The sequence below is a fragment of the Drosophila santomea genome, chromosome 3L (assembly GCF_016746245.2).
Source record: "Drosophila santomea strain STO CAGO 1482 chromosome 3L, Prin_Dsan_1.1, whole genome shotgun sequence".
NCBI lineage: Eukaryota > Metazoa > Arthropoda > Insecta > Diptera > Drosophilidae > Drosophila > Drosophila santomea.
In genome coordinates this window covers 2111264-2127179 of record NC_053018.2, presented here as the reverse complement: position 1 = coordinate 2127179, position 15916 = coordinate 2111264, and the positions used below count along the sequence as shown (strand labels likewise).

The window sequence follows — 15916 nt, the reverse complement described above, 5'->3', positions numbered from 1 at the left end:
CAGAGTGTTCGAGTCATTAGGCAGCGGTCCAAGAAACAAATTAGATCCTACTCAGAGGCCAAATGCAGGCACTCTGAGTCATTTGCAGCATCATCATGGCCAGTGCCAGTGCTTAGTGCATCTTTTACGAAAATATAATGGCGAGGTAATTTCGATGAGTACGGATTTTGAATGCAAACATATGGCCAGATATTGCACCTTAATGATTCAGAAAATTGCTTCCCGCACCGATAAGACGCTGTCAGATGTGTGTACATATATTATGAAGCTACATATGTCAAAATAAAATTTAAAGCAAAATATGAAAAACATTTCGCGTGTGGCGTTCTTCAATGCGAATCTGAAATATTCGGGCCGTGTCCGGCTGTTTAGTATATATTTTTTTTTCATTCGTTCTACCCTTTTTTTTTGATTTGGCACATTCGCAAAATTTCCCTCGATTTAGAGCAAACACAAAATCTGTGTATCGGTATCGTGTGGCAAATGTTTTGCCAGTGCGAATTGGTAAATGTTATTTCGCCAGATTTCAATACCCAAAGCCAAACATTAACGCTCCGATGAATACGTTTTTAAACTGCCTGGATTTCGGGATAGAGTGCCAGAATATGTGCTACATTTTGATCACCGAAGTGTCCCATCCACATTTTTTTGTGATGAGTCTTTGCCGCAGCTATACAAACATTCGCATTATGGTTTTATCCCAGTTCTGTGTTTTCCTAAATTAATTGGGTAATTTTCCTAAAATAGCAAATGAACTCAGCGCAACAAGTCACAAACCACACATACAACACAATTTTCCTTCGCCACTTTAGAAATTCGTTCATATTTTCTCAGTTTTTCTTTGTTTTGTTCAGAAATTTGTGGATGAGGAAACAATTTGGTGATCCATTAGATGGGATCTTTCTGTGGGATCCAGTTGAGTGGTTTATTATGATATTATATCAAATTGGTGGACATGGCAAAGGCGTGGTCGCACTTCTCATACATAGATGCATAATAATCAATAATCTAGCTTCTTTAGCATCATAGCATTTAGAGCTAATGAGTTACTTACTGAGTATATCCTTAAGCTAACTACGTAGTACCGCAGAATTATACAAATTTGTCTAATACGATTAATAATTTCTGGCAGATTGCTCTCTATGACCGCCGGCGCACTTGCCACAAATAAATTTTAATAGGAATATTTCCGCTTTGGTTTCAGTCAAGTTTTTGAGCTGGCACGACATTCTATAGGTACACTAGCCAAACGTATATGTTTATAAACTGGATAAGAGCCAAAGCCATTCGAATCCGATACTATAAAGTAGTTGGGAGGCTCGTAAAATTATTTTCCTCACACCCACGGCCAGCAGAAAAATGTAATAAACCAGCAGCAGTTCGAGAACTAAAGGAATTGGCCCAGAACTGCGCAGATGTTGGCCAAAACCATTTAGCACTTCACTTCGCAAATATGAACACATTCAAACATGAAAATATTTTAATGTATATATGCATAGATTTAATTTAATTGGGCGGAGCAAGCTGAGAAACTGGCGCCCTGAAAGATCCGCGAACTCAGTTGCATAATCCCCGATGACAGGCCGCCTCATCTTGGGATTGGGTTTGGTTTGCTTGGGAATGGGAATGGGATCCGAAACATCCGCGCCGCCACGCGTGGATGACCCTGCCCAAGTCAGTCACTCTATTCGGGGTGAAAGGAATCTTGGCAACTTATTTATTTCTACGCACGCTGTAAATTAGCAAACAAAACAGCTAGCAGACAATAGACAACTTGGTGTACTGAAAATGTGCAGCGATTTCTATTCTGTTGAAAGCATGGGGCCAAGTTTTAACATAAACACGAATTCCCCCAATTGCCAGAAAGGCGCTAGATTTTAATTGTTTTCAGCTAATTGAGCAGGAACATAAAAACGCAGCAGTGCAGCTATAAAAATGAAAGATTCTAATCATTTCCGCGTTTCTAACTCGCAAAAATCCTCAGTCCTCGCTGCACTGTAGGAAAAAAGTGCCAATTATGTGCCCTATATTCTAAAAAGATCTAATATTTTGTATATTGGTATATTAGGTATCTCTACCTACTAAAAAAATCTCTAATGGTAGTTCTAGAAATAAGATAAAAATCCATTTTAAACGAAACACTGACATTTCTTTCCGTGCACCTTTCTGCAGATCAAGGCACTCAAACGGATAGCTTGCTAATAACCGAAGAGGAACCGGCGCACGAGGCCACGGATCAGCCCCTGGGTAATGGCGTCAATAAAACGCCTTTGCGCAAATCTGCGTCGTTCTCATCCACGTCGACCAGTTCGCCGGGCAGTTCCTTCATGGGTTCGGCCACATCGACCATGTCGCTGCGCTCCTCGACGCCAATGAGAAGCAATAATCACTCCCAGTCGAGTCGGGCTCTCCGGAGCGACACCATCAACACGTTCCAGAAGTGGGAGACCACGATCGAGTCCATCAGCTATGTGAGCACCAAGACCGTGTCCATTTCGGATTTTAGCCAGGAGCCGCAGCTACGTGAGCAAACAGGTAAACAAAATCAATCATTTCAATGGCATTTGCCAAATAGTTTACATTGAATGCTGTTTCCATATTGAATCCATAATTAATCATCGGTTTACTGCATCATTTCGATCCTCAAGCGATCTGGAAAATTGCTAGCTACAAAATGGGCAGTCGCGATCTCTCAATCTTGCATCCATTTGCCATTTACCCATTTTGCCATGTCACGCAATCCATACACACATATTTCGAATATCTTTGAGGTACCGCATGTAAAATCACTAAATATAGATTACAGCCACCGCTCTGCACCACATTGCAACTTTCATTTACCAGAAAGGGAGGTTCGACAGTGGCGCTGGGAGGTGGGGACTTTGGCTGCGACTCGTGTGTCTAATTGTATAAACAATTGATATGAAAAGGCTAAAGAAGCAGGGAAAACATCAATGTGGAGTCGATTTCGGGATACTCTTTCAGTTGTTATGATAATTCGATAAATTTTATAAAATGATCAGTTTGTAGTTCTTTTTGTATATTTCCAAAAAATGGTTAACCAAGATATATTTTATTATAGAATGCTTTATTTATTGTTCAGTGTTTGTTTTTTTTTTTTAAAGGCGTTCTAAGTAACTGCTTTAAATTATATAGTTCTAGACGGTTACGACACCCTCTTAAAAGACTCGAGTCGAACACATTTGGACACTTTATACCTAAATTGCCGCTTGGCATGCAGTGCTCTTGGGGCGCAGTAGCCGCAACATCGTAGTTGTCGACGTTTCGTTTCGGTTTTATGGTTTTGCTGAATGGAGGGGCCCAAGACCGGGACTGGGACCTGGAACTTGGAACTTGGATTGGGATTGAGTTTGAGATTGAGGCTGGCTGCAATGGTCGCGAAATTTGATGCCAGACGAAACTCTGGCAATGCAGATCTGCTTACGCGACTCATTACATCTGTAAGAAGTGAAAAGCAATGAAAAGAACATTCCGTAGTGTATTTATAGCTTCAAGATGGGCTTGGCTTGGGGTCGCCAGCTCGGCTCATCGGCTTGGGGGGTGGCATTCTCATACATAATCCAGAGATACTTTATATCCATCTTTCCCACTGCCTGTTGCATGTTGCATGTTCTGCCCGCTTCCAACGCTCAAGTGTCAACTCATCCAGCATCTGTTGCTCCATCCTGTGGATCTTGTCTTCTGTACGATCGTTAATTGAACTCGAATTCTTTTTCTTGTTTGCAGTAAATTGAATGCATCGCCCGAGTTCGAGAGCTGGGAGAAGCCAAACTAATTTTTGAGCAAAACTAAAACGAACTAAACCTACAGTTGCCTTATTATGTATACTAAACCATTAATAATACTAATTAAAAGACAAGTGAAATGTTTTCTTGTACAAGTGTTGTGTTTGTTGGCACATTCTCGGGCAGTGACATAATTGGGCGAATATTTTTGCACAAAGTATCTGCGATACAGATAAGATACAGATACAGATACAGCTTCAGCCCGGTCAGATAGATAAGTGCTCTTAATCTTACGGACAGCTGTCAAGCGAATGGTTGCTTGGAAAAAGCTGTGCACTTTCAAAAATAAAATAACAAATTCAAGCCTACATGATCACAATTCTACTTTAAAAAATCTTTGCTATATAGTACTCGTCAGGGTAATGAGCTTACAAACTAATTTAAAAAGTATTTAATAATAGCAGGAAATGTACCATTTAAATGCAAATATTTCTTTCACTACATGCCATTCATTTTCGTAGCGCATCGCTAGCAGCAAAGCAAAAGCAAACTGACTTTGCAATCTGCCTTGCAGAACCGGCTAACTGTTACTCCTGCTGTTGTTGTTTTGGTGGATATCATTTAGCCAGAAGAAAGCTAGCCGCGATGCGTGCTGCCTGTTTCTTGGCTTATCTCTGCCCGGGCACTTAAATGCCTGTAGATACATTTGTATCTGGTCGGTGACAGTCGAAACTTTGTCGTCGCTGCGCCTGGCTGCCTAGAATCTCAACTTCGCCGAGTTTGTAATTGAATGATTCTGTTACTGGGTTGCTGCTACTCAACTACTGGCCATGTTAACAATTAATTTGTGCACAATAAAAAACAATATTGCATGACCATTGCAAACCGGGTTGCCGTATACAGCGATATTAGTGGCTGCCTTGGGGCAACTCCTCGCCATAAATGGCCGAAGCCAACTGTCGATTTAGGTGCAATTTGTATTTGAGATTTTCTGAAATGGCTAAAAAGAAATAGAAAGTTGCGACATTTTTTCGCCAATTGGTCACTGAAAACATCTCTGTGCTGATGATTAAGAGACAAAATGAATAATCAAGTTATATGTATCAAACGGGCGGACGAGCCAAATTTTATACATATTTAAACATCTTATGTGGTTTTAATTTTAGACAAACAAAATAAATTATGTGGAAAATGTGAAAAAACCCGAAGGCAAAGCAAACACGAGCCAAATCGCCTAAGCCTTTGATTGTATTGTGCAAATGATAATTCCAAGATCCTATTGCAATTGCTGTCTTCATTTATTTATACAAGATCGACTCTGATAGATATTTCCTTCGGATTTTCGGTTTGGAGGGCAGCATTCTAAACGGTTCTCTAGCTGGAATCAATAGATTCGGATCTGTGCCGTGTGTATGCATTTGACTCTTACAGTATCTAGAATTTCTGTAGGATGTCTTCGTTTTCGAAAAATACGTGTCAAAAATAAATCGGCATATATTTTTAGCCAACTTACTCAAAGCCCGAACACTTTTCAAAATCCTCAGAGATATCTCTCATTGTCGATTCAACGAGAATGGCCGAGACTTTGGGCCAAATTTCCATCGAACTATTGGTTACCCAGCAATTCGTTTTTGGTCAATTTACTATAAGAAACTCAGAACGGAGATGTTAAAATAAAAATGATAAGGATAATATAAATTAATTATAAATAAAAAAATTAAAAACTTTTAAAACAATATCTGCAGGATTTCAAGCTTGCCCGGAAAACCTATATACCCCACAGTGATGTGTAGTGCATTAAAAGCTGTGAGACTGTTTTCCCGAGGAAAATGCAAAAATATCTCATGTGGAGCAAGATTTTCTCTCTCGGCGGGAGATCGTGTGGAATCGTGTGGACTCGGGCGTAGTTCGGCTGGGCAGTCACAGCTACTTGATCGCATTTTCCGAGAGATTTTGTCATTCTTCGCTCGCACCTCAGAAACGATCGACGTCTTGGTTTCAGTCTCGGGGATTATGACTTGAAACAGTTTGAAAATAGATATTTTTTAAAAGAATATACATATATCTATATCTAAACGCACCACACGGTACAGATATATGTATACGTTCGCAGCCATTTCGTTCGCTTAGAGTCCCGCACACACGCAAATATATATAGAACGTCGAAAGAATATCGCAATTTCGAGTAAGGATCAGTGCAAAGTGTGAAAATTAAGCAAATCCTGCAGGAATTGTGAATGGAAAAAGTGTTCATGAAAATTTTCTCTGGTTACGAAACCACTTTGAGAAAAATGCCGAAAGAATTTTTCAGTGCGCTAAATATCTAAAAATATCACCCGATCGGGTGCTTCGTTTCGGATTCCGATTCTGTTTCGGATCGTATCTGATCGGATCGGTGCTTCGGTGGCTCCACTTCGTGGGTCCGCACCCAATTCAACGAATGGACTGTGAAATCGTGTGCAAACAGATATCAAGCAATCTATATATATAGCCGAAACTGCACAAATCAAAAGAATACGTATACGCAGTCCTTCCATGTGTGCCATATGCATTATCCTGGTTGATCCTGGCAAGGATTTTACGCTGGAGCAGCCAAGATAGTGTCTGAAAAATAGTGGCATTCTCAAACGGAGATTATTGGGCCAATGCAAGGTTTTCCTATAGGAGAAACCAGAAAAATGTTTATAAATAGCCCCGTGAAAAATAAGAAGCTACCACCGACTGTGTTTCTTTGTGTGTATGAGAAGGAGTGTGTGTGTGTGAGTGCGTATCTGTGTGTCGCAGTGAAATATTCTCGGGGCTAAAAATAGTTGGAAATGCCTCACAGGCAAAGAATATGAAAATGAATATAAAGAAGGATGGCTGATATGAACGTCATGCGAAGATCTCCGATCTCGTCTGATTTATATCTACTCGTATAACGTGGAGGAAATTTTAAAGCCATTAAACAAAATGTGTGACAGTCAAACATAAAAGAAAATCAAAGATGCAGAGGCCATTAAATTAAATTTAATGTTGGCCGAAACCGCAGTGATAAATAACCAGTGTCGCTAGTTTTCGTTGCCTAATTAAAGTGAGAGTTCGTACCAATTATTATTTTTATTTCAGCAATTTAAAGAAGCGACCAAAGAGAGATAAATATATATAGAAGTATATCAAGTGAAGAAGCAAATCAAAGAAAGAGTGATCGCGAGGTGTTCAATTCTACAGTGCAGTTCATTCTGCAACGATTTGGTTGTCATTTTAAATGATATATAGTGATATATAACGCAGCAAAATGCAACGACAAAATCCGAACCCGTACCAGCAGCAAAACCAGCAGCACCAGCAGGTGCAGCAGTACTCCACCCAGGAGTATTCGCACTCCAGCCAGGAGCAGCACCAGGAGCAAAGGATTAGCCGCACCGAGCAGCACGTCCAGCGCAGCCAAGTCACCACCCAGCGGCAAGGTCAGTCCTCGTCCTTGTCCCCTGTGTCCTTGGATGTCCCCCGTAAGGGGCGGCCGATCTCAGGGGAAGTTTGCTAGGCTCGGTGGGATTCACACCGTGGATTTAGAATCCCCACTGTCCCCAAGCAATTTCCGCTGGATGGCCGTATGATCCAGGACAAAGCTTTCAATTATCAGGCTTTAATCATTGCTCCACTGCTATGTCCTTAAAATCATTAATAATTTGCTGGCCGAGTGAAAAAGCTCTATCAAAAAACAAAAATCAATAACTATTTGGGATTGCAATTTAAAGGGATTTTTACTTCCAAATCTGGCCCAAAAATGATTCTTAGAAGATAAATAGTTAAAGTCACGTATTTTTAATTAATTGTCAAAAATAGAAGGAATCTGCCATTGGTAGCGAGGACGTATTGTTCTGTTATCAAATATTTAAAAAAATATTAATTAAGTTCGGTTTTTACACTGTTGTCCCGGATTACAATGTTACTGCGGTATTATTACTCATAATTAAAAATAAAAAAACATATTTTACGATTATTCTAGTACACCATCAATACATATATCATACTAAGCTATTTTAGGTGTAAACTAAATTTTCTTCAATACAATCGTATGTATATACTAAGCGCCAATGTAGAATTATTTCTTTTAAACCGAAGTTCAGTATTGGGTTCGTTCTCAAATGTACTTTTCAAACTAAAAAGACTGATTTTATTGAATCAAACGAAACTTTCTTGAGAAAAAATCAATAATTGGTTCCTGTTACACTTGCAGTAGAGATTTTTCCATGCAGTATAGTATTACCTTAAATTTATATCAAATATTGAGGCTTTGTGGCAGATATTATGAGCTAACGTTGTTAGAACTTCTTTATTTTCTTCCTCGAACATACTCTAATAATAATTTATCATATTTGAGTTTCAAATCAAATTTCTATATTTCCTAAAATGTTATTGTTAGCCCCATAATTAAGTTCCGCCAAAAAGTTAAACTTTTTCTCAGTTCTGACATAAGCAGGAAGCAATTAATAAGAAAATATCTATTTAAACGGTTCTGGCAATTGTAATACAGATAACATTTGTTCATTTCACTTGGCTCATAATTCAGATCAATCAGGTTTATTTCTCCCTATATATGTATCTACCTTTAGAAAGCAGGAAAATTCCAAATGTAATAAACATTTTGTGTTAAATTGAAGCCATAATATTTTCTTATATTCTTTCTTAAATATGCACAATACGGAAAATTATGAAATTAAAAATAAATGTCCACCTCATACATTTCAGCCAAAATATAATTCATGTGTCAACGTATGTTTCATCATTTAAATCTTAATTGACGGATACAGCCAAAATGTGGGATATTTATAAGTTTATCTATTCATCTCCCACGACTGCACTGACACACGAATGTCGATGCTATATATAAATCGTATAAGAGGTCTATACCTTGCCATTTGTTTACATTTTCTTCGATTGAACTTTTTCAGTTCATTTTAAAAACAAAACGCCGAATGTAAAATTTCAAAAAACAACGCTTTTACAACACTGCCCGACAGTAAAAGAGCGGGAGAGCAAATAGCGAGAGAGCAGTAGAAGAGAATTTTTAAAAACTATTTCCTCAGCAATTTGGGAATCTCTTATACTAAAATCCGAAGATGAATTCCCGAAGTCAAAAGCCGAAGCAGACGAGAGAGAACTCAGATGAGTGGTGAAAGGGGATAGAAGAAAGAGAAGTGCCAGCTGATATTATTATTATTTGTTTACCTCAAGCAATGCTCCCGATCAGCTGTTTTAAAAGTCATGAACCTACATATATGTATGTTCTTTACGTTCATGACACACTTAAAGATCTTGCAGTGCTAAACAATGCATATATATATTATTTATATATCTACTGATGTATCTATACATATATATATATATGTATATACGGATGCAATAATAGATATTTATTTAGAGTTGTTTACCTTTGGGCGATTACAACTAAAAATAGTTTCGTACGTGTGTGAACTAAAATGAATAAACTTTCTGTTTCAAGAATAGATCGTGCAAGTTTGAGATAATGTTCAGAGAAATATAAATTAGTTAGCCAGGATATTAACTATAAAATTAAATTTAATTAAGTAAATAATATGATATGACAGCTTGGCGAAATATGTCACCTAAATATTTTATACCGCTTTTGTTTCGATAGAACTCAATTCATTATACTCGTTTAAATACTTCTGGACTAAATAATAAACCAATTAATATTTTCAAAGTTTTATATTTTATTACAAAACTAATTATATACAAAATACGATATGATAATTAAGCTGACTTTAACGAGTGGGTTAGGTTCTTTTCTCGCAGATTTTTCTTTTAATTTTAATACATTTGAAGGTAAATTAATGAAAAGTTTTCATTTAATTTTGAATTATTTTTTTTTGAATAGCAGGAAAACGCTACTTCTGCAACCATCTTCACGCCACCCCCAAAACCTAACGATCCTAATAAGAATGCTTTCATCTTACAGTGCAACAACATCATGGTGGCAGCATCGGAGGCGCCTACGTGCCCCCTTCGCTGACACACGTGTACGCCCAGGGCGACATCTCGCCGCCCGTCTTCGAGCAGATCTTCAAGAACGCTCGCTTCGCCCAGGGCGGCAATGCCCTGTTCGAGGGTCGCCTGCGTGGCAACCCGAAGCCATTCGTGACCTGGACCCGGAAAGGCGCACCCCTTCTCGAGTCGCAGAAGTTCCGGATGAGCTACAACGAGGCCACCGGTGATGTGTCCCTGCTGATCAATCAGATCGGACCCGGGGACGAGGGCGAGTACACGTGCACCGCCCGCAATCAATATGGCGAGGCAATCTGCAGCGTCTACATCCAGCCGGAGGGAGCACCGATGCCCGCCCTGCAGCCCATCCAGAATCTGGAGAAGAACATCTACTCGAACGGATATTCGTATACCTCCATTGAGGAGGAGTTCCGTGTGGACACGTTCGAGTACAGGCTGCTCCGTGAGGTTTCCTTCCGTGAAGCCATCACCCGTCGATCTGGCTACGAGCAGGACTCCCAACTCTCCCAGGAGCTGGACCGCAACCAGGGTCCTGCACAGGCGCCACAAATCTCGCAGAAGCCGCGTAGCTCCAAGCTGATCGAGGGATCCGATGCCGTGTTTACCGCACGCGTAGGCTCCAACCCCAAGCCCCGGCTCACCTGGTTCCATAATGGTCAGCGTTTGGTGGCCTCGCAGAAGTACGAGATCTCTTATTCGAGTGGCGTGGCTACGCTACGCGTGAAGAACGCCACGGCTCGCGATGGCGGCCATTACACGCTGCTTGCCGAGAATCTGCAGGGCTGCGTGGTTTCATCCGCCGTGTTGGCCGTGGAACCGGCCGCGGAAACCGCCTACGAACCAAAGCAGGTGGACGTGGTTGCCGAGCAATTGGAAGCCGGCAAAGCGTTGCCGCCAGCCTTTGTAAAGGCTTTCGGAGATCGCGAGATCACCGAGGGTCGCATGACCAGGTTCGATTGTCGCCTTACTGGCAATCCCTACCCCGAGGTCTTTTGGCTTATCAACGGCCGGCAAGTGCGCGACGATGCCTCGCACAAGATTCTAGTCAACGAATCTGGCAGCCACTCGCTGATGATCACCAATGTGACCCGATTGGATGCCGGAGCTGTCCAATGTCTGGCCCGCAATAAGGCTGGTGAAGTTGCCATCGAGGCACAGTTAAACGTGTTGGAAAAGGAACAGGTTGTCGCACCACAATTTGTCCAGCGTTTCAGCACCATGACTGTGCGCGAAGGTGAGCCCATCACCATGAGTGCCAATGCCATTGGAACTCCGCAGCCACGTATCACCTGGCAGAAGGACGGCGTCCAGATCTCGTCCACCGCCGAGCGCTTTGTGGGCATCGACGGAGGAGCCACCTGCCTGGAGATTCCACGCGTCACTGCCAACGACGCTGGATGGTACCAGTGCACCGCCCAGAACATCGCTGGATCCACGGCCAATAGGGCCAGGCTGTATGTCGAGGTTCCTAGGGAACAACCAAGTTACGAGCAGCGTCGTCTCAATCTCCCGAGACCAACGAAAGTCATCGAGCCAGAGTATGTTTCACTAAGCCACAGTGATATTTAGAAATTACCTAACAAGTTATTTGTTTGTAAATTAGACCCATTCCTGGCCCTGAAATCATCTACCTTCGCCATGTGGAGCGTGCCAAGCCCCATCTGCGCCCTGGTGAGGAGGATCGCGTCTATCCGCCGCCGCAGTTCATCATCCCGCTGCAGAATGTGCAGCAGACCGAAGGTGGCCGTGTTCACATGGAGGCCCGCATCGAACCAGTTGGCGATCCCACCATGGTCGTCGAGTGGTACCTCAATGGGCGTCCGCTCGCAGCCAGTAAGTAATCTCAATCACGTAAATGGGAATAATTAGCTAAATCATTAAGTTTTATCGCCAGGTGCCCGCGCTACATCCGTTTTCAAGTTCGGCTTTATCGCTCTGGACCTTCTGAGCATTATGGGCCACGACTCCGGCGAATACATGTGCCGCGTGAGCAACGCTAGCGGAGTGGCTGAATCCCGCGCTATTCTGTCCGTGGTGCAGCGCCCATCCATTGAGCAATCTTCGCAGAACCCCAACAGTCTGCAGTACATCAACCAGTTGGAGGACTACTCGCGCTACCAGCGCACAGAGAGCATCGATGAGCAGCTCAACCAGGCGCCCCAGTTCATCCGCCCGCTCCGCGATCTTGGTGAATTTGAGGAGGGCAAGAACGTGCACTTTGAGGCTCAGGTTACACCTGTGAACGATCCCTCCATGAGAGTGGAATGGTACAAGGACGGACTACCCATCACGGCTAGCTCCCGCATCACTGCCATCTTCAACTTCGGCTATGTCTCCCTAAACATCTTGCACCTGAGAGCCGAAGATGCTGGCACGTACACTGTGCGGGCAGTGAATCGGATTGGAGAAGCCATCAGTCAGTCCTCTATTCGTGTCCACTCACGTTCGCAAGTCACTGCTGATCTGGGTATACCCGAACAGCAGCGTTACATTGAAAAGGTGGAGGAACTGGAGGATTACCGAAAGTCCCAGCAGCGTCGTCATGTCCAAGAGGCTGCCGAGGCTATTGCCCCGCCCCAATTCAAGACACCGATCCAGAACCAGTTGGACCTGCGCGAGCACGCGCATGCGCACTTCGAGGCAAGACTTGAACCCATTGGAGATTCAACCATGCGGGTCGAGTGGCTGAAGGATGGTCAGCCTCTGGAAGCCAGTTCCAGGATCACCACCTACCATAACTTCGGCTACGTGGCGCTGACCATTAAGCAGCTGACCATCTATGATGCCGGTACCTACACCTGCCGTGCCTACAATGCCATGGGTCAGGATACCACCGTGGCCCAGCTTACGGTTATCTCCAAGAACGAAATCGTTTCGGAGTCACAGCACCCAGGTGGTCTGCAGAAGATCCAGCATCTCGAGGACTCGTCGCGCTACGGACGCCGCGAGGAGGAGGAGACCTACATCACCCAGGCTCCCCGTTTCCTCGGCCCTCTTAAGGGAACCACCAAAATCCTTGAGGGCCAGCGCGCTCACTTTGAGGCCCGTGTTGAGCCCCAGAGCGATTTGGGACTGGTGATCGAGTGGTACCACAACGGTCGCTCCATCACCGCCGCAAATCGCATCCAGACGTACTACGATTTCGGTTATGTCGCCCTGGATATTTCCCAGGTGCGCGCTGAAGATGCTGGCGTGTACCTCGTGGTGGCTAGGAACAAGCTAGGTGAAGCTCAGCAGCAAGCAACGATGATAGTGGAAAGTAAGTACAAAACCCAGTACTCCCCATGAGAACTGTTATTAATTATTTGTTCATTTTTAGCTCGTTCCAGTATCGACACATCTAGCATGCACCGCGGCCTGTACGAGAAGACTCAAAACCTGGAAAACAAGCCGTTCGTGGAGCCTCAATATGACATCGAAGAGATCTCCAAGTCGAAGCCAGTGTTTGTTACCCCACTGAGTGATCCAAAGCCCATTCACGATGGCAAGAACATCCATCTGGAATGCCGTCTTGAGCCAATGGGTGATCCCACCATGCGCGTCGAGTGGTTCCACAACGGTCGCCCCGTTACTGTGGGTTCTCGATTCCGGACTTACTATGACTTTGGTTTCGTGGCTTTGGATATTATCAAGGCCACGGCCGCCGACTCTGGAGAATATACTGTGAGGGCCACCAACCACTTGGGTACGGCTCACACTTCAGCCTGCGTGCGTGTGATCGACCACACGGACGTTGTGACCGAGACTCAGAACGAGCAATCGCTGGAGCAGATCCAATTGCTCGAGGACTCAAGGCGCCGCCATCACCAGGAGGAGGATATCACCATCATGCAAGCGCCCCAGTTTACCAGGGGCCTGCACAACATTGAGACTATTGAGGGTACCAACGTGCACTTGGAGTGCCGCCTGCAGCCCGTGGGAGATCCCAGTATGCGTATCGAATGGTTCGTAAATGGAAAGCCTGTTAAGACAGGCCATCGTTTCCGCCCCGCCTACGAATTCGATTACGTGGCTTTGGACCTGCTTGGCTGCTACGCCATCGACTCGGGTGTTTATACGTGCCAGGCCAGAAACCAATTGGGTGAAGCCGTAACCTCGTGTTCCGTGCGAATTATCGCTAAGAATGATTTGATTTTGGAGACCCAAAACGAGTCGGGTCTTCAGAAGATCCAATACTTGGAGGACTCGACACGTCATCGTCGCAGCGAGTTCGTCGACGAGGTTGTGAACATTCGTCCGCGGTTCCTCACCCACCCTAAAAGCTTGACCAACACCCGCGAGGGTGGTCACGCTCACTTTGAGTGCAAGATCGAGCCGGTGACTGATCCGAACCTGAAGGTGGAGTGGTTTAAGAACGGGCGTCCCATCACCGTGGGCCACCGCTTCCGTCCCATTCATGACTTCGGTTACGTGGCCTTGGACATTGTTCATTTGATAGCTGAGGACTCGGGTATCTACACTTGCAGGGCCGTTAACCTGATTGGCTCTGACGAAACCCAAGTGGAGCTGCAGTGCCGCAGTGGTGAGCAGATTGTTACTGTCACCCAGAACGAGGCTGGGCTTGAGCAGATCCACTACTTGGAGGATCGCTCGCGCTACTCCCGACGTGAGGAAATCGATGAAAGCACCAAACAGGCTCCGGTGTTCACTACATCACTGAAGAATGTTGAGATCAAGGAGAACCAGAGGGCCCACTTCGAATGCCGTCTGATTCCCGTTTCTGATCCGTCAATGCGCGTGGAATGGTACCATAACAATCTTCCACTTAAGTCTGGTTCTCGTTTTACTGAGACCAATAACTTCGGCTTTGTGGCCTTGGATATAATGTCCACTCTGCCCGAAGATGCCGGCACTTATACCTGCCGTGCCTACAACGCTGTCGGTGAGGCTATCACCTCTGCTGTAGCTGTTGTGCACACCAAGAAGTCCATCTACCTGGAGTCCCAGCACGAAACCGCTCTGCCACGTCTGCAGCATTTGGAGGATGGCTCCAAGCGTCAGCGCATCAGCGTCCAGGACGAATTCGTGTCCCAGGCCCCCGTCTTTACCATGCCGGTAAGGGATGTCCGTGTGGCTGAAAACCAGGCGGTGCACTTTGAGGCACGCTTGATTCCAGTGGGAGATCCGAAATTGAAGGTTGAGTGGCTGCGAAACGGTCAACCTATTGAAGCCTCCAACCGCACTACCACCATGCATGATTTTGGTTATGTGGCGCTCAACATGAAGTATGTGAATCCCGAAGACTCTGGAACCTACACCTGTCGGGCTGTCAACGACCTCGGCCAGGCGGTTACCTCTGCCTCGCTCATTGTGCAATCCAAGACTTCCATTCAACTGGAGACCCAGCACGAGGCCGCTATGCACAAGATCCATCAGCTGGAGGATCACAGCAGGTACCAACGCAGGGAGGAGGAGGAGTACACGGTCACCACCGCCCCCGTATTTGTCACCAAGCTGATTGGACCCAGCAACCTGGTCGAGGGTCAAAGTGCCCACTACGAGTGCCGCATCGAACCCTACCCAGATCCCAACCTCAAGGTGGAGTGGTTCCACAATGGAAAACCACTGAGCACTGGCCATCGCTTCCGCACCACGTACGACTTTGGATTTGCCGCCTTAGACATCCTTACTGTCTATGCTGAGGACAGCGGCGAGTACACTTGCCGAGTGACCAACAACCTGGGTGAAGCCATCAACTCGATTGTGCTTAACGTAACCTCACGCTCGTCCATTATTCATGAGACTCAGCACGAGGAGGCCCTGACCAAGATCCAGCATCTGGAAGATACTTCGCGATTCCAGAGGAAAACCGACGAGGAGCAGTTCCATGCCGAACGTCCGCAGTTCGGTCGCCCTCTGCGTAATGCCAAGGTCAACGAGGGAACTCCCGTCCACCTGGAGGCCACCTTAATTCCTGTGAATGATCCCACCATGAAGGTGGAGTGGTACTGCAACGGAAGGCCCATCCAGACTGGTCACCGCTTCAAGACCACCTACGATTTTGGCTTCGTGGCGTTAGATATTCTGTATGCCCATGCCGAAGACACCGGCACCTACATGTGCAAGGCCAAGAACGCTATTGGAGAAGCTGTCACGACTTGTGCTGTAAACGTAACAGGTAATGAAAACAAAGATAAACCTGTTCGCAATTCACTAAT

At 44.8% G+C, this 15916-nt stretch overlaps 2 protein-coding genes and 1 long non-coding RNA gene across 14 annotated transcripts in view; 2 read left to right on the top strand and 1 right to left on the bottom strand.

Moving 5' to 3' along the window:
• LOC120450111 (muscle M-line assembly protein unc-89) overlaps positions 1-3901 on the top strand; it is a 34360-nt gene extending 30459 nt beyond the window's left edge. For both annotated transcript variants that reach the window (XM_039632926.1, XM_039632922.1), the window contains 2 exons: positions 2173-2535; positions 3748-3901. In XM_039632926.1, the coding sequence (XP_039488860.1) occupies positions 2173-2535; positions 3748-3755 (371 nt within the window). In that variant the 3' untranslated portion in view covers positions 3756-3901. The remainder of the gene's footprint in view (positions 1-2172; positions 2536-3747) is intronic.
• The window catches only part of LOC120450123, a 67103-nt gene that overhangs the window by 27342 nt on the left and 23845 nt on the right, over positions 1-15916 (bottom strand). The window lies entirely within an intron of this gene.
• LOC120450110 (titin) overlaps positions 5713-15916 on the top strand; it is a 79572-nt gene continuing 69368 nt past the window's right edge. For all 11 annotated transcript variants that reach the window (XM_039632917.1, XM_039632916.1, XM_039632912.1 and 8 more), the window contains exons 1-6: positions 5713-5931; positions 6855-7195; positions 9712-11296; positions 11362-11591; positions 11653-13017; positions 13078-15876. In XM_039632917.1, the coding sequence (XP_039488851.1) occupies positions 7024-7195; positions 9712-11296; positions 11362-11591; positions 11653-13017; positions 13078-15876 (6151 nt within the window). In that variant the 5' untranslated portion in view covers positions 5713-5931; positions 6855-7023. The remainder of the gene's footprint in view (positions 5932-6854; positions 7196-9711; positions 11297-11361; positions 11592-11652; positions 13018-13077; positions 15877-15916) is intronic.